At 48.1% G+C, this 22,164-nt stretch overlaps 2 protein-coding genes and 1 long non-coding RNA gene across 3 annotated transcripts in view; 1 reads left to right on the forward strand and 2 right to left on the reverse strand.

Annotated features, from left to right (window-relative positions):
* TGFBRAP1 (transforming growth factor beta receptor associated protein 1) overlaps window positions 1-4,119 on the reverse strand; it is a 31,535-nt gene extending 27,416 nt beyond the window's left edge. Inside the window, exon 1 of the mRNA XM_052647571.1 lies at window positions 4,091-4,119. The gene's annotated coding sequence lies outside the window, so the exon portion shown is untranslated. The remainder of the gene's footprint in view (window positions 1-4,090) is intronic.
* A 3,049-nt stretch (window positions 4,120-7,168) lies between these two features.
* Window positions 7,169-8,942, reverse strand: LOC128056203 (uncharacterized). The gene is made up of 3 exons (XR_008200152.1): window positions 8,684-8,942; window positions 7,905-7,955; window positions 7,169-7,529 (listed from the first exon to the last, which is right to left on the reverse strand). It is a non-coding gene; the product is annotated as an uncharacterized LOC128056203 (long non-coding RNA).
* C11H2orf49 (chromosome 11 C2orf49 homolog) lies at window positions 8,780-19,274 on the forward strand. Its single transcript, XM_052648892.1, has 4 exons — window positions 8,780-9,119; window positions 10,748-10,914; window positions 16,900-17,275; window positions 19,062-19,274. Exons 1-4 carry the CDS (start codon window positions 9,021-9,023, stop codon window positions 19,116-19,118), a joined length of 699 nt encoding a protein of 232 aa, XP_052504852.1. The 5' UTR covers window positions 8,780-9,020; the 3' UTR covers window positions 19,119-19,274.
* The last annotated feature ends 2,890 nt before the right edge of the window (window positions 19,275-22,164 follow it).

Consider the following 22,164-nt stretch of genomic DNA (forward strand, 5'->3'; position numbering starts at 1 on the left):
GGGACCAAACCTTCGTCAGCTGCATTGCAGGAGGGTTCCTTACCACTGAGCCACTGGGGAACTCCTTAATAAGCCTGGCAGGAGTCATACAATGCATGTTCCTTGTTTACAATCTCACTTCACGGAAACATTTACAACCCATGTGAATGATTAACTTGTCATTTCTTAGTTCATCTAAATCCAGAGCTTAGTTTATCTGAATCCATATTTACAAGGTCTGAATATTCTCATACAACTCAGGTTACTGAAAGATGGGGAATGGTCCAGCAGGGTCAGAAGCCCTGCAAGGGGCAGTGCAGGCACCTTTCAGGGCCCCAGCCTCTTACTTCCCGACCTCCACTCAGCCTCTGCTACCCTGGCCACACAAATGCCTCCACTTCTATCCACAGGCAGCTGGAGCTGCATGCTATGTTACTCCGGGCCTGGCTTCCCTCTGCGTTCTCTCTGAATTAAATCTCACCAAGGTCAGGCTGCATTAAAGGTTACCACGCAAAGTATAAATATGGAATAAAGGCAATGTTTGAAGTAGACAGATTATGTAGATGCAGAAACTGGCTAATAGACTCAAGGTCACAAGATTAAAGAAAGGGAAAGGACTTCCCTGGTGGTTCAGTGGCACAGAATCTGCCTGCCAATGCTGGAGATACGAGTTCAATTCCTGGGCTGGGAGGATCCCACATGCTGTGGAGCAACTAAGCCCGTGCACCACAACTGCTGAGCCTGGAGCCACAGCTACTGACGTCTGCGTGCCCTAGAGCCTGTGCTCCACAAGAGAAGCCACCACCATGGGAAGCCCGCTTGGCACACTAGAGAAGAGCCCGTGCAGCAACAAAGACCCAGCATAGCCAAAGATAAAATTATACAGAAAGGAAAAAAAAAAAAAAAATATATATATATATATATATAGAGAGAGAGAGAGACTCCTGATCCAAGACAGAAATAAATATATCCTAAAATAATGCTATGACAAAGTGCCATTGATTGAAATGGGATCCTCACCAATGTTTATTTTTTGGAGGACTTCCCTGGTGGTCCAGTGGTTAAGATCCTGAGCTGTCAGTGCAGGAGACACAGGTTTGATCCCTGGCCAGAGAACTAAGATCCCCTGAGAGGCGCAGCCAAAAATAATAGCAATTATTATTTTTCTTGAACCAAAGGACAGTCACCTCCTGTCACACAATGTGCACATGATATGAGAATAGCCTTGAGATGGGCGTGGCATCCTATGTGTCTGCAAAGAATCACTTGAGAATTACACCAACCCTTTAAAATGAAACAAGCCCTTCAGAGCCCCACACAGCTGTGTGTGCACCAGAGAGGCATCACTCTAGAGGTAAAGACCCACCGATGGGTATCACAGCCCTGTAACAGGAGGTTCCTCCTATGAATCCACTAAAGATGAATTCTTACCTGCATTTTAAAAAGGACCCTCTACCTAAAGTTGGGCTTCCCAGGTGACTCAGTGGTAAAGAACCCGCCTGCCAATTCAGGAGATGCGAGTTGGATCCCTGGGTTGGGAAGATCCCCTGGAGGAGGAAATGGCAACCTGCTCCAGTATTCTTCCCTGGGAAATCCCATGGACAGAGGAGCCTGGCGGGCTACAGTCCACAGGGTCACAAAAGAGTCGGACAGGACTGAGCAACTGAGCACACACGCAAGTGTATGTATACATACACAGATACACCATTTATACACACCACCTGTATACACATACATGCACATGTGTGTGTCTATATACCTATCCTATGGATCCTATAAGAGCAACAGCAACAGTTGCAAGCAATGTAGGGTATCTGAGGAGGGCAGGGTAGGTGGGCCAGGAGCAGGGGTTGGGGAGTAGGAGGGTGGTCTGGGTCTCCAGGGCATTGCCTTTGTAACATCTTCCTCAATCCTGGACTTTCAAACAGCTGTTAAGAATTATTGAGGGCCTTCTGGATGCTAGGCAATTGTCCCCTTTTACATCTTCTTTTTCCTGAATGTTATTTCCTCAACAAAGCTACCTGACCATCAAGACAAGATCCTGACCTCAAATCACCTGCAAGATTTCACAGCACACTCAGTGACTCCTCCTGCCCTTCTGCATGAGGCATTTCAGCTCACTCAGGTAGCCCCAAATTAACTTGCTACTTCTGCCTTCATTTAGTAGTACAGCGTTTTTTAATAAAGAAAAACGGGTCAGGTTTGCCACAGAAGAGATGAGTTGTAAAGTACGGGCCAAATTCTTGGGCAGTCTCCAAACACCTGGCCACCACAAATGATTACTTTAATGTATTTCTAATGAGAACTGGACTCAGGCCAAGATGAAGATGCTTAACCCATTAAGGAAAATTTCCTCGAGTTTTCTTAAAGGATCACAAAATTTTAATATTAGCATGAAGGAATAAGCCATATGTTTTGTGTAAGAACAGAAAGGTTAGCTGCAAATCAGGCCTGGAAAGGCTAGCGTTTTTAAAACACTGATCTCTGTGCTTTTAAAACTTGTCTCCTGGATCTGCCTGAAGGAGAAAGGGACCTCAGGCAAACCCCTGTCACTGGAGGGTTAGGCAGAGGCTGAAGCGTCCTGGGAGCCTGACGTGGAGGGCAAGCTGCCTCCAGGACCAGAGGACTGAGGCTCACTGTCGAGTGGAAGAGAAGGGGCAGAGGACGGACCTGCAGGTGAGGGCCACTACACCTGTGCCCCCAGGTCTCTGTAAAATGTGCACAGAAAATGTGCACTCTGGAGTTCAGAGTCCAGGAGGGGTCTAACTGCAGAGGCAAGCCCTCACCCGGTTACCAATTACTCAAAGCCGAGCCCACCCACTTTAGAGCCCAGACAGCTCTGGCCCCATGACTTCGCTTCTGTTTACTAACTGTAATTTATCTAGCACCTGCTAAGTGCCAGGCTCTGTGCCACATGCACTCTCTTAATGCACTGCATGTATCTTTTCTCATATCTCCCCGGTTTTGATTGAGAAAATTGAGGCTCAGAACGTCCAGTGAATGCCCAGGGCTCCCAGTTAGAAGGGGCAGGGGCAGGGTTTGAACCCACAACTCCATCCCCCCACTCCCACCACAGAGCGGCTCAGCCCCTGTTAAGCGAAGAACCCGGCTTGGGAAGGTCATACACCAGAGAGGCCGCTTCCGTGACCGCGGAGGCAGCAAGGCTGGCAGAAGTGGAAGGAAAAAGAAAAGGAAGCAGCTGTCCAGCTCTTCCTTCCTATCAGACCATAAGGCTGGAGTTTCCTGCTGACCAGCAGAGAAGGGAGCCCAGAGGAGAGGCAGCGGGCTCGGTGGCCCCTCCAGCCGTGAGCTCCCGGCCGGGCTGCCGGCTCACACCGCGGTGGACCCTCCACACACGTTCTCCCCGGGTCTCCACCTGCCACCACTGTCTCCACGGCTTTCTGTCCTCCCCGGGCACTTGCTCAAGGAGGGAACCCTGATCCGACAGGTTGGGACCCCTGAACTCAATACGGCCTATGTGCATGAAGAGCTATGTGAAACCCCATTTCCTGCAGCCAGCTAGGGCCTGGGGCGGGGCGGGGGTGGGTGGTTTAATGGTCACCCGAAGCCTTTGGCGGGAGTGATGACAGGTGCGAGCAACCAGAGGTGGCAGCTTCTGTCTTGAAAGCCACCTCTTAAAACACATAAGGCGGGCAGAGGAGAAGCCAACTTCCATAGCACCTGCGTCCCAGGGCGGAACGGCGGCGAGGAATCCCCGCCTCCCATCACACACCCCTGCCGGGTCTCCCAGTTCAGGCCAGACAGTCGGGCCCGAATGTGGCCCGGAATATGCGTTCTCAAATCCCAGGAGCTCCAGGAAATGTCAACCATAGCGACAAAACGATCGCATACTCGCGTGGAGGGGCAGGGGTCGCGGGGCGTCGTCCTGCTGGGCTCCTCCCCCCAGAACAGCTCACTCAAACCCGGACGCGGTCTCGGGTCTTCCCAGCCCCGAACACGCGCACGCCGCACACCCGCCCGGTCCCCGCGCTGCGCGCCCACCCCCCGCTCGGCCGCAGTCCCCTCCTCGCCACCTGCCCGCGCGCACCTGCTCGTACCCGCCGCCCCCTAACCCCCTTCACGTCTCCGCCCCGCCGCTGGGCCCGCTCACCGGCCGCGCTCCGGCCGCTCCGGGCCCCGCGCCCCTGGGCCCCGGCCCCGGCCCCGGCCCCGGCTCCGGCTCCGGCCCGGCCCAGCCCCGCCGCTTCCCGTCACGTGGGTGGCCGGGGCGGGAGCGCCGCTCCGCGTCCGGCCTGAGCCCCGCGTCGGCTGCAGACCCCGCCCTGGGCCGGGTCGCAGGAGGGGGCGCCCCTCTGGCCTCGGATGCCCCGGATTTGGGGGGCCTGGAGCGCCTGCCTCGGGGCTCGCGGGGGCGATGGGCGGGGAGACGGCGCAGATCTCTGCGGCGCACGAGCGGAGCCTGCCGAGCCCTGGGCGGGGTCGGTAACGCGGCAAGGCTGCAGCTGCCGGGGCCGCGCTTTCTCCTCCCCCGGGTCTGCTGGACACGCTCGCCGCCCTATTTCTAGCACCGCGACGGCGCTGGGCAGTGTACTTGCTGAACGAACAAGTGAATCCACCCATCCCTCCATCCTACGAAAGGCTGGACCGCACGGCCACCTGACGTAGTTGGACTGGAGGAGTGAGTGGATGGCGGCTGGTGGCCCCGGTAGGGCTGAAATGGACTGCCGGGCACGAGCCGCCCGCCGCCCGCCCCAGGCCCACAGCTAGCCGCGAGCCCCAGGGGCGGTGAATTCGCAGGGTGTCCTTACTGAGGCAGGGAGTCCTGGACTATTTACCCACTCCTTCAGGAACGCCCATCGATAGCTATCCCTTTGGGGATAGCATAGAGTCCTAGGTTAGGATGAATCCATGGGCCTCTCTTTAACATATAGTCAAACTCCAGTTCCACAGAGAAAAAGAAAATTCCCTCTAGGGCCATCACTGCGCAATTATCAGCATGTAAAAAGCCCAATTTTCTCAATGATTTTCCTGACTTTAAGAGGCCCCCAAGACCTCAGCTTTCCTCCAGCCCCTGGAGAATAAAACAAAGATGTCGTCCCCAATCTAGACGCAGATACCAGCTACTACTCTGCAGCCTTGTTTCAAAGGGAGAAAAACAAATGACCCCCCAAAAAGTCAAATGAAGCAAATAAAGAATTATCAGGAATTAATTTTCTGTGACCACTTATGTCCTTCCCTTCTGGCCGGCCACACACATCCCACCAGCCCCAGACAGAGTTTCAGTCCTGACCCTGTGGATCCAGCATCACTGGCCCAACCTCCAGGTGGGTAAGGGGTTTCCAGAGTGTACAGCTACCTGTGCTTCAAGGGCAAGTGCAGGTCTGGTGGAGCCAGGGAGCTGGCTCCACCTGAGTTTTCATCCATGTCATTTTGCCCAGGCCCATGGAGAATGTGTGACTGGTCATCAGCTCATCACTGGCCCACTTGGCCTAGAATCTACTCTGCTTTGTCGTTCCAGTGCTCCGCCATGGGTAGAGGTGACAGCTACTGACTGCCAGCCAGACACAGGGCTAAGGGGCTTACCGTGGTGGCCTCATTTAAGCAATATCCTCATGAAGTAGGCACTACTGATTTCTACATTGTACACAGGAATTAACAGACACAAAGTGAAAGACTTCCCCTACATTCCACAGAGTAAGAACAGAGCAAGGATAAGAACTCAACACCACGGCAGAATTTTTTATACATAAAATTAAGCTCTGTTGGTTGAAATAGTTTACGGAACATTTGTCTTCTGCTTTAAACAATCTAGGAGTGAAGATGTGTTAACAAAGAGGAGCAAAAGAAGATAATTCAGAAATAGTTATTTCCTTTTTGAAGAAATTTGTCGTAAGATTCTTAAAATGGCAAACTCCACACGTGCTCATTATTCCATCTACAAACCTTCTTCCTGAAGTTTTTCACATGTCTGGCAGCTCTATGAAACTAATCCATAAACATGCAAAGATCTGCACCTGGCTAATTCTATACTCCTCATGTTGTCTTGCAGAGAAGGCAATGGCACCCCACTCCAGTACTCTTGCCTGGAAAATCCCATGGACGGAGGAGCCTGGTGGGCGGCAGTCCATGGGGTCGCGAAGAGTCGGACACAACTGAGCAACTTCACTTTCACTTTTATGCATTGGAGAAGGAAATGGCAACCTACTCCAGTGTTCTTGCCTGGAGAATCCCAGGGACAGGGGAGCCTGGTGGGCTGCCGTCTATGGGGTCACACAGAGTCGGACACGACTGAAGCGACTTAGCAGCAGCAGCAGCATGTTGTCTTGATTAATCATATTTAAGAATATAAAGTTTTCAAAGGAATTATCAATTAACTTCATTTCTGATATTTATTTTTGGCTGTGCTGGGTCTTCCTTGCTGCACAAAGGCTTTCTCTGGTTGCAGTAAGCAGAGGCTATTCTCTAGTTGTGGTGTATGAGCTTCTCATTGTGGTGGCTTCTCTTGTGGAGCACCAGCTCTAAGCTCATGGGCTTCAGTAATTGCAGCACATGGGCTCAGCAGTTGCATCCCACAAGCTCTGGAGTGTGGGCTTAGTAGCTGTGGAACAAAGGCTTTAGTTGCTTGCAGCATGTGGCATCTTTCCAGACCAAGGATCAAACCCGTGAACCCTGCATTGGCAGGCAGATTCCCATCCACTGTACCACCAGGGAAGTCATTTATTATCCTTATTAAATATCCCTTTGGTCCATACTAAACAAGTTATTCTATAGAGTGTGAAAAAGATGGCCTAAAACATTAATGAAGATTAAGCATTGAATAGATACAACTGAATTCTTAGTATTATACTGCTAATAAGAGAAATCAACATCCCAGGTTCTCATTATATATCTTGTTCATGGTTCATTCATTCAATAGACACTGAATATCTACTCAGTGTATGCACTGTGTTGCTAGGGCCGAGGCAGGGCGTCGGGGTGGGGTGGTGGACTCTGTTCCAGAGGAGCTCATAACCAGTGAGGTGACGACGCCAAGCAGGGCAGTGTTTGTTAGTTTTCCTCAGCTTTGTTCTTGTCAACTACAGGCCCCAAATAATGTTAATGAAAACCTCATGATCTCTGAGGAAGGGGAAATTCTCATAATAAAACCTGAGCATTTTCAGTTACTATGTAATACAGGTAATACTGTTGTAGCAAGAATAAACTTCAGTCTACAAACTCAAATGTGGAACAAATGGAACTTTTATTCTGTAACTGAACTTTATTTCTACTTTAAGCCCCACTTAGCTGCCAGTGACAATAATCTTATCACGGGAGGCCAGCGCTCTTCCTCAGGACTGTGTCTGGTTAGGGAATGTGTAAGGTGCCAGGACAAGGAGAAGCAGGAGATGTCTGGTCCTCACATCTCTGGTCCCGCACGAATTCAGAGGTGCTCTTGTCCCCTCTGGGGTTTGGTTTTCAGTCTTGTGGTTTAGGTGCTGTCAAGCCTGGCTTGAAGCCTCCAATCATGGTGTCTCCCTGGCTTGCAGGTCAAATGCCTGTAGCTTCCGTGCTTCGATGTGGCAGAAGTCTCTTTCAGGTGGCCCTTCTGCCTGTACACATTAGAAACAGCATCTCAAAAATCGTTAGAAAGGCAAATTATCCCCCGCCCTACTTCTGCACAGCAGACCACCTGTTTTCAGAGGCTCTTCTCTCTAAGGCTCTTCCTAGGATGGAGTGAGGGCAGACATTACCAAAGACCCTGTCTCTCCTTCCCCTGGAGTGGGGAGGGTGCTGGAACTTTACCAATACTTCCTCCTCTCTGACTCCTGATTTTATTCTTCTGCCCTGGGGATACTCCTTCTATCCTGAAACGTTTGTTTCAGAGGCACCAAGAGTTAGCTTAAAGGATTTAGTTTTAACCAGGGAAGTACTTCTAGTTTTAAACTGGAAAATACGAGGAAAAAAATAAAAAGCACAGGCCTTACCTGCCATAAAACGTTTTTGCTGATGAAGAGCTTGAGACATCAGGTTAAATCCTGAAAACCACAGGGGAGAAAAGAAAAACAAGAACCGGTAGCCACATTTCCAGGTAGCTAGAGGTAACGGGGGAGGGATTTGCCCTACTTTGGCTCCATCTTCACAACAGTGTGAGGGGCGTTATTCCCATTTCACAGCTAGGGAAACTAAACAAACGTGCGGCTGTGTCCCTGGCACTTCTCGGTTGCCCTTACTTTCAGGTGTGAGTAGGTTCATTCCGAGTATTATTTCGGGAACAAATATTTGAGTGTCTACTATCGGCCAGGCGCTGCGTTCCAGGGAATTAAAGCCTTTGGCCTTAAATCATATTGGAGGAAGATTAGGAAACAAACACTAAAAAGGTTCAAAAAACACAACCAAGAAGCTTTCAGAACACTGCTGCTGCTGCTGCTGCTGCGTCGCCTCAGTCGTGTCCGACTCTGTGCGACCCCATAGACGACAGCCCACCAGGCTCCGCCGTCCCTGGGATTCTCCAGGCAAGAACACTGGAGTGAGTTGCCATTTCCTTCTCCGATGCATGAAAATGAAAAATGAAAGTGAGGTCGCTCAGTCGTGTCCGACTCTTCGCGACCCCATGGACTGTAGCCTACCAGGCTTTTCCGTCCATGGGATTTTCCAGGCAACAGTACTGGAGTGGGATGCCATCGCCTTCTCCGTTCATAACACCACCCACCGTATTTACACTAACTTCTACCGGCCTCCCTCGCCGTCTTCCCGCGAGGCTGACCTTGGACTCCCATTGGTTTCTGTCTCTGACGTCATAGGAGGCGCGACCAGGCGCGACCAATCGTGGCTCGTAAACTTCGCCTTTCCCTCTCTTCCTGCCAGACTGGAAACGCCAGTTTCCTCTCCAGGGAGCTCTTTCACTTCTTTATGCCCCCAGGGATAATCCCCGGTTAGAGCCCGCCCAGCACCCTAGTCTTCCGGGAGAGGTGGAGCGCGATGCGCGGCAGACACAGAGTGACTACACACCCGAGGCAGCCGCGCCTGCCGTGACGTCACTTCCGGGACGCTTGCTCGCGGGAGACTTGTGGGTAGCCGGCCCGGGTTTCCTGGCGACGACGATGGCGGGGGATGTGGGCGGTCGCAGCTGCACGGATTCGGAGCTGCTGCTGCACCCGGAGCTGTTGTCGCAGGAGTTCCTTCTCCTCACCCTGGAGCAGGTGCGGCGCGCTGCTGCGGGCGGGCCTGCTTCGGGGAGGCGCTGGGACTTGAGCTCGCCCCTAGTAGTCCTCGGCGGCACCCGATACACCCGCCGCCACCGTGCCAGCCGCCGGGTCGAGCCGTTCTCCGCCCCACGCGGATCGGCCAGGTCTCCGCACTCCCCTGTCGAGAGAGAGACGTTCTCAGAATTCTAGGGACTCCTGGGAGTTGGGAATACTCTTTTGGGATTCCGATGGTCGGAAAGGGGAGTCCAGACGACCCCCGCGGCCTGGGTGTGATCAGGGGCCTGCCAAGAGGGGCTGGGGAAGGTCGTAGAAGAACGGGAACAAGGGGTGGCTGTCCCCGGCTGCCGGCCTGGAGGGCATCGGAGAAGTCGTCCGTTCTCCACACTCACCGAGTTCAAAGACGGGGAAACTGAGTCCCAGACAGGTGGAGTGACTTCTGTGTTCACACCGCCGTTAGATGGTGCAGCCGGAGAACTCAGGGCTCCTGGCTCTCAAAGCAGTGTTTGCTCTTTTTCAGCTGTTGTGGCCTCTGATAGCGGACGAAAAATAAGACCAAAAAAAAAAAAAAAAGTGTTGAGTTTTGTTGTACTCTAGAGCACCGGGAACTGTGTTCAATGTTGTGCAGCAGCCTGGATGAGAGTGGGGTTTGGTCGGGGGGAATGGATCTGTGTATATGTGCGGCTGGGTCCCTTTGCTGTCCACCTGAAACTATCACAACATTGTTAATCGTCCAGTATAAAAAAAATTTTTTTTTTTAAGTGATGAGTTTCGTTTAAAGTGGTGGAGAATTGCTGAAAACTTTGGGGGGGGTTTAAGTGGCATGTTTTGTTGTTTTCCTTTTGTTTTTCCCCTCAGTACTCTTTCTCTGGTTTTCTCAAACCCGGCCCCCTCACCCCCCACCCTGGTAGAATTTTTTAGAGATATCAATTACCTTTTTTCCCTGTGGTTATGAAACTTTTTAGGTCCCTCACAATCAGCGCAGGGTGTGTGAAAACACAGACTGCAGGGTTCAATGCACAGAGTTTCTGGTTCAGTAATTTTGAAGTGTGGCCTGAGAAGTGCCATTTTTAACAAGTTCTTGCAGCTGGTCCAGAGATCACAGTTTGAGAATCGCTTTGAGGTCTAGGTGATGAGCTCAGGTTTAATATAGTTTCCCAAGGAGGGACACTTGGGGAAGATCATAGCGGGTGAGACCTCCAGCCCGCCCATCTGCTCATGACAGTAACCTTTAGATACCTTTCTGACAGGATGGAGTAGCTGTTATCATTGTTTGCTTTCTTTTGTCTGGTCTCTCCAGACAGTTCCCGGTTTTCAGTTGCATTCATAGGTTAAGATGCTGCTACTGGAGATGGCCTTTATGCCTCCTGTGTGGGTTGAGCAGCGTGGACTGCTGTCCTTGTCACACTGAGGACACATGATCATTGTCTTTAAGATGAAGCTGGACAGAAAACTTGAAGAGCTTAGCCTTTCTATAGTACTGCTTCTTGCAGGATGTTAGGCATGTGTCCAAACATGAAAGTGGTTTTATACTTTTTATCTAAGCACTCATGTCTTACCCTGTTAGATAGGTACTTAAAATGAAGGCTGTTATTTTGAAATTACTTTTGCTTCCTTTTCCACAGAAGAACATAACTGTTGAAAATGACATGAGAGTAAACAAAGACAGTCTGACCGACCTTTATGTTCAGCATGCAATACCACTGCCTCAGAGAGATTTGCCAAAGAGTAGATGGGGGAAAATGATGGAAAAGAAGAGAGAACAACACGAGATAAAAAGTGAGACAAAAAGGTACTTTTCTCTGGTTCTGGTTATTGTTTTATATGACTGAACAATCTTGCCTGGTTAAAAAATACTCAGCTACTGTTTATTGAGCATCAGGCATTATGCTGTAGTGTAAATAAAACTGACCGAATTCCTTGTTCCAATTTGAATTGGGAGAAACACAGTAAAAATGTTAAGTCAAATACAGGGCATGCTGCACTGTGGTAAATGCGAAGGAGAAAAGTGGCATGGGAAGAGGGATGACAGCTGTGGGTGAAGTGCCCAGGGACAGCCTCACTGAGAAGTGACATTTCCGTGGAGAGACCTGTGGAAAGCAGAGGGTGAGCCAGGTTCTGGGCCGAACGCGAGCGCCAGGCCAGGGGTGTGTCCGCACGATGGCCAGGAGCAGCCTGGAGGCAGGCGGCACCGAGCAGGAAAGGTGGTGCAGAGGGTGAGCACGGGAAGACCTGGGCTGCCCTGAGATGAGCAGCCACTGCAGGATTTTGAGCAGAGAGATAATACCGTCTGATGCACATTTTAAGAGGTTTACTCTGGCTACTATAGTGAGTCGTGGTTTAAGGTTGGGGGAGGGTGACGGAACCAGGCCGGGTGTTATTCTGTAATCCTGGCAGTAGACAGTGGTGATTCTGGGGGAGATACTGGACTTGGTAAGAAGCATTTGGGGTCTGGTTGTGTTTTGGAGGCAGAGCCAACAAGATTTATTAAAGTAGGAGAAAAAAGTGGAGTCAGATAAGGCCGTGAGGTCTGTGAATAAAATAGAAATAAAGAGATGGTTGTATCACTTCCATAAACGCCAGAAAATTTTAAATTCCAGAAAAATGTTCGTAAAACCACAAGCAGATTAATTTCCTTTTATACCTTTAATTAATCAGCATAGTTAGTTAGGATGAAGTTTCTTAAGATCTCTAAGTGGCCTAATAAATTATTTTCCTGTGTCTATTTCATTACATGTGGGTGCTATTGATTAATCGCTGAATATTTTTTTTAGAGCATCACTGTCCTAGGCAGTGCACTACAGACAGTGGGAGAAGATGGAATGAGAGGGCTGCATAAGGAGCACCTTCGCTCTGAGTTAGTGGTTTTAATCTCTAGTGACGACGAAAGATTCCTGACTGATGGGTGATTATTTCCCACTTCTGAGAATAGCAGAAGAACATAACACCTGTGTCATCTGTGTATAATCTTTTGGCAAACAGATGTGTGTACAGTCTCAAGGTTGATCAGAACACAGTCAGCTCAGGATGAGCATATTTCTTATAAGCTCCTGAGATGGTGCTGATGCTGCTGGTCCTTAGTAGGACTCTCAGTAGCAAAGCTGAAGTGTTTTTCCTAATAACTGGTTGTTCAAGCTCTTTCAACATGTCTAACTGAAAGGCCGCCCCCCCCCCCCCCCCCCCCCCCCCCCCCCCCCCCCGCCCTGGCTAAGACGTTTGTTTCACTTGAGGTCTAATTAATATTGAACAAATGAATGCTTTTATTATTTATACTTAGAATTAAGAGTGGAAATTAGGTTTCCAGAACCTGAATGTGAAGACTTGCCAGTTGTAAACTTAAAATTATATACATGTTACAGTTAGTTTAGAAAATGCCTGGACTTTAAGGACTTTTAATGAGTGGGGTCAGATGTCCTGTCAATTCCTTGTTTGTAAGCTGCCAGTATGGTGGTTTAGTGTAGTTGTATAGTTTGTTAGCCTTTCTAAATAACCAGTGATACATGGGCAGGATAACTCTGTCAACAGGATGATAACTTTTAGAAGTTAAAATTTTTTGTTGTTGTTCAGTCAATGAGTTATGTCCAAGTCTCTGTCCACCAAGCTTCCCTGTCCTTCACCATCTCCCTGAGTTTGCTCACTCATGTCCGTTGAGTCAGTGATATCATCCAACCATCTCATCCTCTGTTGTCCCCTTCTCCTGCCCCCAATCTTTCCCAGCATCAGGGTCTTTTCCAGTGAGTCAGTTCTTTACATGAGGTGGCTAAAGTATTGAAGCTTCAGCTTTAGCATCAGTCCTTCCAGTGAATATTCCGGGTTGATTTCCTTTATGATTGACTGGTTTAATCTCCTTGCTGTCCAAGGGACTCTCAAGAGTTCTCCAGCATCCCAGTTTGAAAGCATCAGTTCTTCAGCACTTAGCCTTATTTATGGTCCACTTCTCACACTGGTACAAGACTACTGGAAAAACCAAAGCTTTGACTATAGGGACCTTTGTTGGCAAAGTGATGTCTTTGCTTTTTAATATGCTGCCTAGCTTTGTCATAACTTTTCTTCCAAGGAGCAAGAATCTTTCAATTTCATGGCTGCAGTTACCATCCATAGTGATTTTGGAGCCCAAGAAAATAGTATATCACTGTTTCCATTGTTTCCCTATCTCTTTGCTATGAAGTGATGGGACTGGATGCCATGATCTTAGTTTTGTGAATGTTGAGTTTTAAGCTTGTTCACGCTCTTCTTTCACTTTCATCAAGAGGCTCTTTAGCTCCTCTTCAGTTCTGCCATTAGAGTAGTTCAGTTCAGTTCAGTTCAGTCGCTCAGTTGTGTCCGACTCTTTGCGACCCCATGAATCGCAGCACGCCAGGCCTCCCTGTCCATCACCATCTCCCGGAGTTCACTCAGACTCACGTCCGTCGAGTCAGTGATGCCATCCAGCCATCTCATCCTCGGTCGTCCCCTTCTCCTCCTGCCCCCAATCCCTCCCAGCATCAGAGTCTTTTCCAGTGAGTCAACTCTTCGCATGAGGTGGCCAAAGTACTGGAGCTTCAGCTTTAGCATCATTCCTTCCAAAGAAACCCCAGGGCTGATCTCCTTCAGAATGGACTGGTTGAATCTCCTTGCAGTCCAAGGGACTCTCAAGAGTCTTCTCCAACACCACAGTTCAAACGCATCAATTCTTTGGCGCTCAGCCTTCTTCACAGTCCAACTCTCACATCCATACATGACCACTGGAAAATCCGTAGCCTTGACTAGACGGACCTTAGTCGGCAAAGTAATGTCTCTACTTTTGAATATGCTATCTAGGTTGGTCATAACTTTTCTTCCAAGGAGTAAGCATTTTTTAATTTCATGGCTGCAGTCACCATCTGCAGTGATTTTGGAGCCCCCAAAAATAAAGTCTGACACTGTTTCCGCTGTTTCCCCATCTATTTCCCATGAAGTGATGGGACCGGATGCCATGATCTTCGTTTTCTGAATGTTGAGCTTTAAGCCAACTTTTTCACTCTCCTCTTTCACTTTCATCAAGAGGCTTTTTAGCTCCTCTTCACTTTCTGCCATAAGGGTGGTGTCATCTGCGTATCTGAGGTTATTGATATTTCTCCTGGCAATCTTGATTCCAGCTTGTGTTTCTTCCAGCCCAGCGTTTCTCATCATGTACTCTGCATACAAGTTAAATAAGCAGGGTGACAATATACAGCTTTGACATACTCCTTTTCCTGTTTGGAACCAGTCTGTTGTTCCATGTCCAGTTCTAACTTGCTTCCTGACCTGCATACAGATTTCTCAAGAGGCAGGTTAGATGGTCTGATATTCCCATCTCTTTCAGAATTTTTCACAGTTTATTGTGATCCACACAGTCAAAGGCTTTGGCATAGTCAATACAGCAGAAATAGATGTTTTTCTGGAACTCTCTTGCTTTTTCCATGATCCAGAGGATATTGGCAATTTGATCTCTGGTTCCTCTGCCTTTTCTAAAACCAGCTTGAACATCAGGAATTTCACGATTCACGTATTGCTGAAGCCTGGCTTGGAGAATTTTGAGCGTTACTTTACTAGCATGTGAGATGAGTCCAATTGTGCAGTAGTTTGAACATTCTTTGGCATTGCCTTTCTTTGGGATTGGATGAAAACTGACCTTTTCCAGTCCTGTGGCCACTGCTGAGTTTTCCAAATTTGCTGGCATATTGAGTGCAGCACTTTCACAGCATCATCTTTCAGGATTTGAAATAGCTCAACTGGAATTCTGTCACCTCCCCTAGCTTTGTTCGTAGTGATGCTTTCTAAGGCCCACTTGACTTCACATTTCAGGATGTCTGGCTCTAGCTGAGTGATCACATCATCATGATTATCTGGGTCGTGAAAATCTTTTTTGTACAGTTCTTCCATGTATTCTTGCCACCTCTTCTTAATATCTTCTGCTTCTGTTAGGTCCATACCATTTCTGTCCTTTATCGAGCCCATCTTTGCATGAAATGTTCCCTTGGTATCTCTAATTTTCTTGAAGAGATCTCTAGTCTTTCCCATTCTGTTGTTTTCCTCTATTTCTTTGCATTGATCGCTGGAGAAGGCTTTCTTATCTCTTCTTGCTGTTCTTTGGAACTCTGCATTCAGATGCTTATATCTTTCCTTTTCTCCTTTGCTTTTTGCCTGTCTTCTTTTCACAGCTATTTGTAAGGCCTCCTCAGACAGCCATTTTGCTTTTTTGCATTTCTTTTCCATGGGGATGGTCTTGATCCCTGTCTCCTGTACAATGTCACGAACCTTATTCCATAGTTCATCAGACACTCTATCTATCAGATCTAGGCCCTTAAATCTATTTCTCACTTCCACTGTATAATCATAAGGGATTTGATTTAGGTCATACCTGAATGGTCTAGTGGTTTTCCCTATTTTCTTCAATTTGAGTCTGAATTTGGTAATAAGGAGTTCATGATCTCAGCCACAGTCAGCTCCTGGTCTCGTTTTTGTTGACTGTATAGAGCTTCTCCATCTTTGGCTGCAAAGAATATAATCAGTCTGATTTCGGTGTTGACCATCTGGTGATGTCCATGTGTAGAGTCTTCTCTTGTGTTGTTGGAAGAGGGTGTTTGCTATGACCAGTGCATTTTCTTGGCAAAACTCTGTTAGCCTTTGCCCTGCTTCATTCCGCATTCCAAGGCCAAATTTGCCTGTTACTCAAGGTGTTTCTTGACTTCCTACTTTTGCATTCCAGTCCCCTGGAGATGAACGAGATGAAAAGGACATCTCGTTTGGGTGTTAGTTCTAAAAGGTCTTGTAGGTCTTTATTAGAGTGGTATCATCTGTGTATCTGAGGTTGTTGATGTTTCTCCTGACAATCTTGATTCCAGCTTGTGAGTCATCCAGCCTGGCATTTCGCTTGTTGTACTCTGCATATACCTTAAATAAGCAGGGTGACAATATACAGGCTTGATGTACTCCTTTCCCAGTTTTGAACCAGTTCATTATGTCTGGTTCTAACTGTTGCTTCTTGTCTTTTATACAGGTTTCTTAGGAGACAGGTAAGGTGGTGTGGTATTTCGATCTTTTGAAGAGTTCTCCACAGTTTGTTGTGATCTACACAGTCAAAGACTTTAGCTTAGTCAGTGAAGCAGAAGTAGAGGTTTTTTGGAAATCCCTTGCTTTTACTATGATCCAGTGAATGTTGCCAATTTGATCTCTGATTCCTCTACGTTTTCTAAATCCAAGTTGTACATCTGAATGTTCTTAGTTCCTGTACTGTTGAAACCTGTCTTGAAGGATTTTGAGCACTACCTTGCTAGCATGTGAAATGAGTGCAATTGTGTGGTCGTTTGAACATTCTTTGCCTTTTTTTGGGATTGGAATGAAAACTGACCTTTTCCAGTCTTGTGGCCACTGCTGAGTTTTCCAAATTTGCTGGCATATTGAGTGCAGCACTTTTGAAGCCTTATCTTTTAGGATTTGACACAGCTCAACTGAAATTCCGTCACCTCCACTAGCTTTGTTCGTATAATGCTTCATAAGGCCCACTTGAAGTTTTAGGGTTAGTTGATGGATTGATGTTCTAAAAATAACTATATCTTCTGTATACATGAAAGATAACTAAATTTTTGTTGATAAATTTTGTAAAGTTCAAAGCAGCAGAAAGTTATTTCATTTAGGGTAAACATAGAAAACTTCATTTCCAGTAGTCCTCTATTTAGGTTAGGCAAATCTTTTTTGATCATTTTAGCTTTGAGTTCCAGGGAACTGATTTGCCATTCAGAGAGTACTTTTCATGAATACATCTCTGTGATTTCAGGAGTAGCCCTGCAGATGGGTTGCGGAAAAGACCCCTCATTGTGTTTGACGGCAGTTCAACAAGTACAAGCATAAAAGTGAAGAAGACGGAGAACGGGGATAATGACCGGCTCAGGCCCCCGCCCCAGGCGAGCGCTACCAGTAATGCCTTTAGAAAATTGTCAGATTCCTCTTCAAGTGTTTCACCCCTAGTTTTGTCTTCCAATTTGCCTACGAACAGTAAAATGGGACACACTAATAATGACACTAAACAGAACCATGACTTAACGCATAGGAAAGGTCCTTCGGGGCCTGTGAAGTCGCCGCCTTTGTCGCCTGTGGGAGCCACTCCCGTGAAGTTAAAGCGAGCTGCTCCCAAGGAGGAGGCCGAGGCCACGGTGAGTGCTGCCTTGTGGTCTCTGCGCCAGCTGCATGCCTGAGGTCCGCTGTGCAGAGCTGTCTCGTTTGTACAACTCATTCCCTGTGTGTGGCCCTGGGATCCATGATAAGCTAATGTCTTTTAAAGTGCACTCAGTTTATTTCTGCTTAAAACATGTTAAAGGGAGTGCCTTTTGGGCACTTTTCCTAGATTGTCCTCTTGGAACTAAAGGAGAGAAGTAGTCCTGTGTTAGCAAGACTCAGAATATTAACTCAGTTGGGCAGGGTTACGCATTTATTAAGCGGCATTGTAGATATTGGCCTTGAATCGGTCTGTTTTGCACTTACCTTAAAATCACACCAGAATCTTTAGAGTTTACCAGTTGCCTCCCTCTCCCCCTCACATGCACCTGTCTTTAGGAGGATGGAGGTGATTTGGGAGACTGCTCTGTTAGGCTCCACTAGACTTACCATCTGAATGCTTGCATTTCAAATGGCAGATCTGTATAGTTGCCAGAATATATTGAGTTTAATTATGAGATTTTACATATATATATGTGCAGTCTTATAGCTTTTACTCCTTGTCTTAGTTCATTCAGGCCGATATTAACAGCAGACACCGCTGACTGAGTGGCTCTGACAGTAAACGTTCATTTCCTGCAGCCCTGGAGACGGGCCCACAGTCAAGGCAGACTCAGCGTCTGCTCAGGCCCACTTCCTGGTTCAGAGTCGGCCGCTGTCTCTGCGTCCTCTCCTGGCAGAAGGGGCAGGATGCTCTCTCGGGTCTGTTTTAAGGGGGCAGGCACTCATCCCCTTCATGACATAACTGCCTCCCAGAGGCCCCCCTCCAGCACCGCCACCTTGGGGGTCAGGATTCAACACAGGGAGTTTGAGGGACAAAGGTATTCGGTCCACAGCATTCCTGTATATTCTTCAGCTTTGTTATCATCTCCATGTTCTGTGTCAAAGAGATCAAGACTGACTAGCTGAGACATGAATAGCAGACCCCGGAGAGAGCTGCAGGGACCTGACCAGCCCAGAGTTCTCATTTCGGTTCATCGCTCAGGCCCCTTTCAGCCACCCCTTGCAGTGGGTACAGTAGCTGTTCCCATTTCACAGATGAAGAGGAAGCCGCCTCAATAGTTTAAACAAACTAGTCTAGGGCTCCAGCCTGTAGTTGAGTTCAGATGTGCTTGGCCCCGGAACATGCACTTCTGGTGACGCCACACTGCTTTTGTCCTCAGTCACTGCTGGGGGCGCGGGGGAGAGCAGAGGCGGAACTGTGAGGGAGGCCCTTGAATATTATGGTCAGTGAGCCAGTGAGCACTGAGGATTTTTTTTTTTCCCCCCAAACTCTTGGAAAGCATTTTTCTACTCAGAAAACTTGCATTCTTTGAGAGGTGTGACTTTTCTTTCAAATCTTGTACTCAGATCATAGACTGAGGTTGGGGTGCGATGGGCCCTGCAGGGAGGAAGCAGGTCTGGAGTGGCCGTCGGTCTCAGCTCTGAGGGGGCTTCCAGAAAACCCCACTGGGGTCAGGGTCGCATTCCAGCACCTCCTGAGGGTGCTGGTTGAGTTGGCTCTGGGCTGACCTCCAGGCCTGGGCATGTTGTCTGTGCCCTGGGCAGCTGTAAACACAGGACTAGGGGCTGGCCTTTTTTCCTGCTGCCTCCAGTTCCTCCACCAGGCGGCAGCAGTGCGCCACCATTCCTGTATCCGGGGTCAGTCTGGGTGTAAAATATGCCTTTGGGGTGTCCTTCGGCATTTCTGCAAGTGTGCACTGACTTCTGCTCCTGTGTTTTCAGATTAACCTGAAACCCCCAGAAGCCAAGAGGAAGATACAGCATGTGACATGGCCGTGAAGTTAAGTTTCCAAAAATGTAAATATAACTGTAACTGTAGTTTTTCAAGCAAGTTCACATATATTGACAGTATTTACAGAGATCTTGATTATTGTGGAATTTTCTTAAGAGGTTTAAATTAGGTTCAAAAAATAAAGTCCTTTTCTTTCCCTTTCTCCCTCCTTTCCTTCCTGTGGTGGGGAAAATCTTGCCTTTCATGCTCTGGTTAGGAAGGAATTTCTTTTTAAACAAGTGATGTAGTAAAGTCATTTATATTGGCCCTAGTCACATAATTAGCTGCAAGTCTGGTATAAAACATTTGTTGAATTTTAAGAATTATGCTCATTTGTCTGTTTTGGTCTTTGGGGAAATTTGAGGGTTTTTTAAAACTCAAATACGTTAGAAATTCACGATTTTTCTGTCTTTTCCCAAGCAAAAGACTGTAGCAGTTCATCACAGTATTTTAGTGAGTACTGCCAGACCACTCTGCAGGGCTCCCCACGGGGAGCACGTTTGCAGTGCTGCCGGGCACCTGCTAAGAATGCTCAGGGGACACGGCGGTCCTTGGCGCCCATGTTGCCTCTCTTCATAGAAACCAAAAGGGAGCCCAGTGCTGGTCTCTGCTCCTCCTTCCCTTCAGTTGTGAGTTGAGTTTTGGAGAGTAGACTGCCCAGCCCTTGGATGCTCCTGCCACGTAGTCATGGCAGCTCTGACCTCCCTCTCAGCCAGGAATCACTCCCTCCTGGGAGCATCGTCTTTTCCAAGTGAAGCTGACTGTAAGCTCCAGAGGGGAGTGATCCTGCTGGAGGTGGTGTCTGACGGCAGGAGACTCGGGGGATAGGATGAGGGGGTAGAAAGCCAGAGCCTGGGGGTCCAGGACGGCTGGGAGACGTACAGTTGGCAGGAGAGGGGCCGCTGAGTCTGGGGGTCACTCAGAGCAGCGTGGGGCAGTCGGGGTGCCGCTGAGGCACCAGAGGTTTCGTGGTGTGTGAAGTGGCGTCACTCCGGTCCGCTAACAGAAGTCAGCGGGGAGACACGCAAGCCTCGTGCTCATGAGTTCCCAGGTCTGTGTTCTGCCGTGTTTCTGACCAAGGTCAAGGGCACTTCACATTCTTCCCTCGTATGAGTGACCCTCAGATTGGAGTTTTCCTTCCTAGAGCAGTTCATCCCTTTGTTGATTTGTTAAAACAAGCATTTTAGCTCTTGAATCGCCTTACAAAACATTCATTCAGCCTTGAAGATAGGTACGATACCCAAACTTTAACCCTACATTTTTCAGCCTTTCTGCCTTTATCCAAAGTATAAATCCGTACACATAAGACAAAACTGATAGACACTAGTGCTGTGTCAGTTGTTAATGTTATGGTAAATTGTTAAACGTGCTTTGTTATCTGCAGGGCTAACATCTGGGTATGTTACAGGACAACCATAATCCTATACATGCTGTGTGTTAAGGGAGATTTTGAAAGTGCAGATTTTAGGGTAGAATGGCAGATTATATTTTATGTTCTGCTGTCTCCTCTCCCATTTGCATCTCTCTCCTAGTTAAGAGAGAGTTAGCCGTTTGACAGTTTTACGTCAGTGGAAACTTGTTTTTACTCAATAAAAATAATTTTAAATTTGTATATTTAACTTACAGAGTAGGTTGGTAACAACAGCTGAACTGTGTAACATTGTTGCTTCAAATTGAAGTTTATATTATGAACATTCAGCATCAGTGCTCATATAGTAGCATATTATTGAGCCGTTTTGAGTTTGAAGAGTGGAGAAGCCTCGGCCGAGTACTGTGGGTCGCGTTCCCCACATCCGAGCACAGAGTGGACACAGCTCCATGGGCGATGACAGCAGACCCAGGGGTCGCTTTCTGGGCTTGTCTCCAGGCCTTGACCTGAGCAGCACTCATGCGGACGACCCCTTGCTCCTTGACATGGGCCCGTCTGGTGGCTTGGATGAAGTGAGTGGAGAGTGGGTGGTCAAGTCAGGTGGCTCCTGGCGCAGGCACATGGCTACTTCAGGCACGTGGGCTCCCATGCCTCTCCCTCTTTGCTCCCTGTTTTCCTTTTTCTTACTCTCCTCCCCCATAGTTCTCCTTTCACTGCTCCTTCTCCTTCACCCTGCAGATCCTGAACTCCAGGCTCACATTTATTTGCAAGTCGGATTGCTTGGCCTACTGATCACTGGGGCCAGAGCTAGGTGAGCCCCGTCCTCCTTGCGGACCACAGACGCTGGTGCAGGGGTCTGAGAGGGTCTGTCGCCCAGTGGCCGAGGAGGCGGGCAGTTCACCAGAATCGCTTTGGGCAGTGATCAGGCACTTTGCAAATACCACTACGAGGCCGTCATATCTCTGCTAGTATTAAAATTCTTCAGAATTGTAATTATTATTTGAAATAGCTTTTTGGTTGACTTAAGTTTTGAGAGATGATTCTAAAACAGATCTAGAGACTCATTCGATAGCAACGACCTTCTAAAAACTTACATTAAGTGAAACTGCCCGTATGTGAAATCATAGGTCTGTCAGACATCCTTCCTCTGTTGATTGCTGTGGAGCTTGTCATCCTTAGAGGCTCCAGAATGGCCGTGTTGTTTTAAGTGTGCTCTTTTATTAAATGCTTGTTTTGTAATTTGGTACGGAGAGTTTACAGAGAGTTTAACCTTGTAATGTACATTTTTGTATGTCAACAGTCTTTTAAGTAGCCTTATCCTTATTTAAATAAAAGGAGTAAAATTACTGAGTAGGTCTGTCATTCATAACAAAAATAAAACGTGAAAACACGTAGTGATCTTTTTTTGACTATATAGAAACTTGTTCATTCCTTATAGTAAGCCTTCTGTACCTGGATCGACGTCTCAGTAGTCTAGCCGCATCTTGGGCCCGCGTGGGGGGCTGAGTGGGGGTCCTTGGGCTGCCCGCTGGTAGCCCCTGTGCTTCCAGGGATGGCCACCAGCCCCCCATGTGTCCTCGGTCAGCTCTCCTGGCAAACGTGGACTGACCAGAGGTTCAGCTGAGGGGTGATATTGTTTCTGGAGTAATCTTGAAAAAGTTACCTCTTTTTACTGATGTTTTACT

The sequence above is a fragment of the Budorcas taxicolor genome, chromosome 11 (genome assembly GCF_023091745.1).
Source record: "Budorcas taxicolor isolate Tak-1 chromosome 11, Takin1.1, whole genome shotgun sequence".
In the NCBI taxonomy this organism is placed as follows: Eukaryota; Metazoa; Chordata; class Mammalia; order Artiodactyla; family Bovidae; genus Budorcas; species Budorcas taxicolor.

Coding starts and splice junctions, on each gene's coding strand:
- C11H2orf49 (XM_052648892.1), top strand. CDS start 9,021: ATGGCGGGGGATGTGGGCGGTCGCAGCTGCACGGATTCGGAGCTGCTG. Junction 9,120..10,747: donor TTCTCCTCACCCTGGAGCAG/GTGCGGCGCGCT, acceptor CCTTTTCCACAG/AAGAACATAACTGTTGAAAA. Junction 17,276..19,061: donor AGGAGGAGGCCGAGGCCACG/GTGAGTGCTGCC, acceptor CTGTGTTTTCAG/ATTAACCTGAAACCCCCAGA.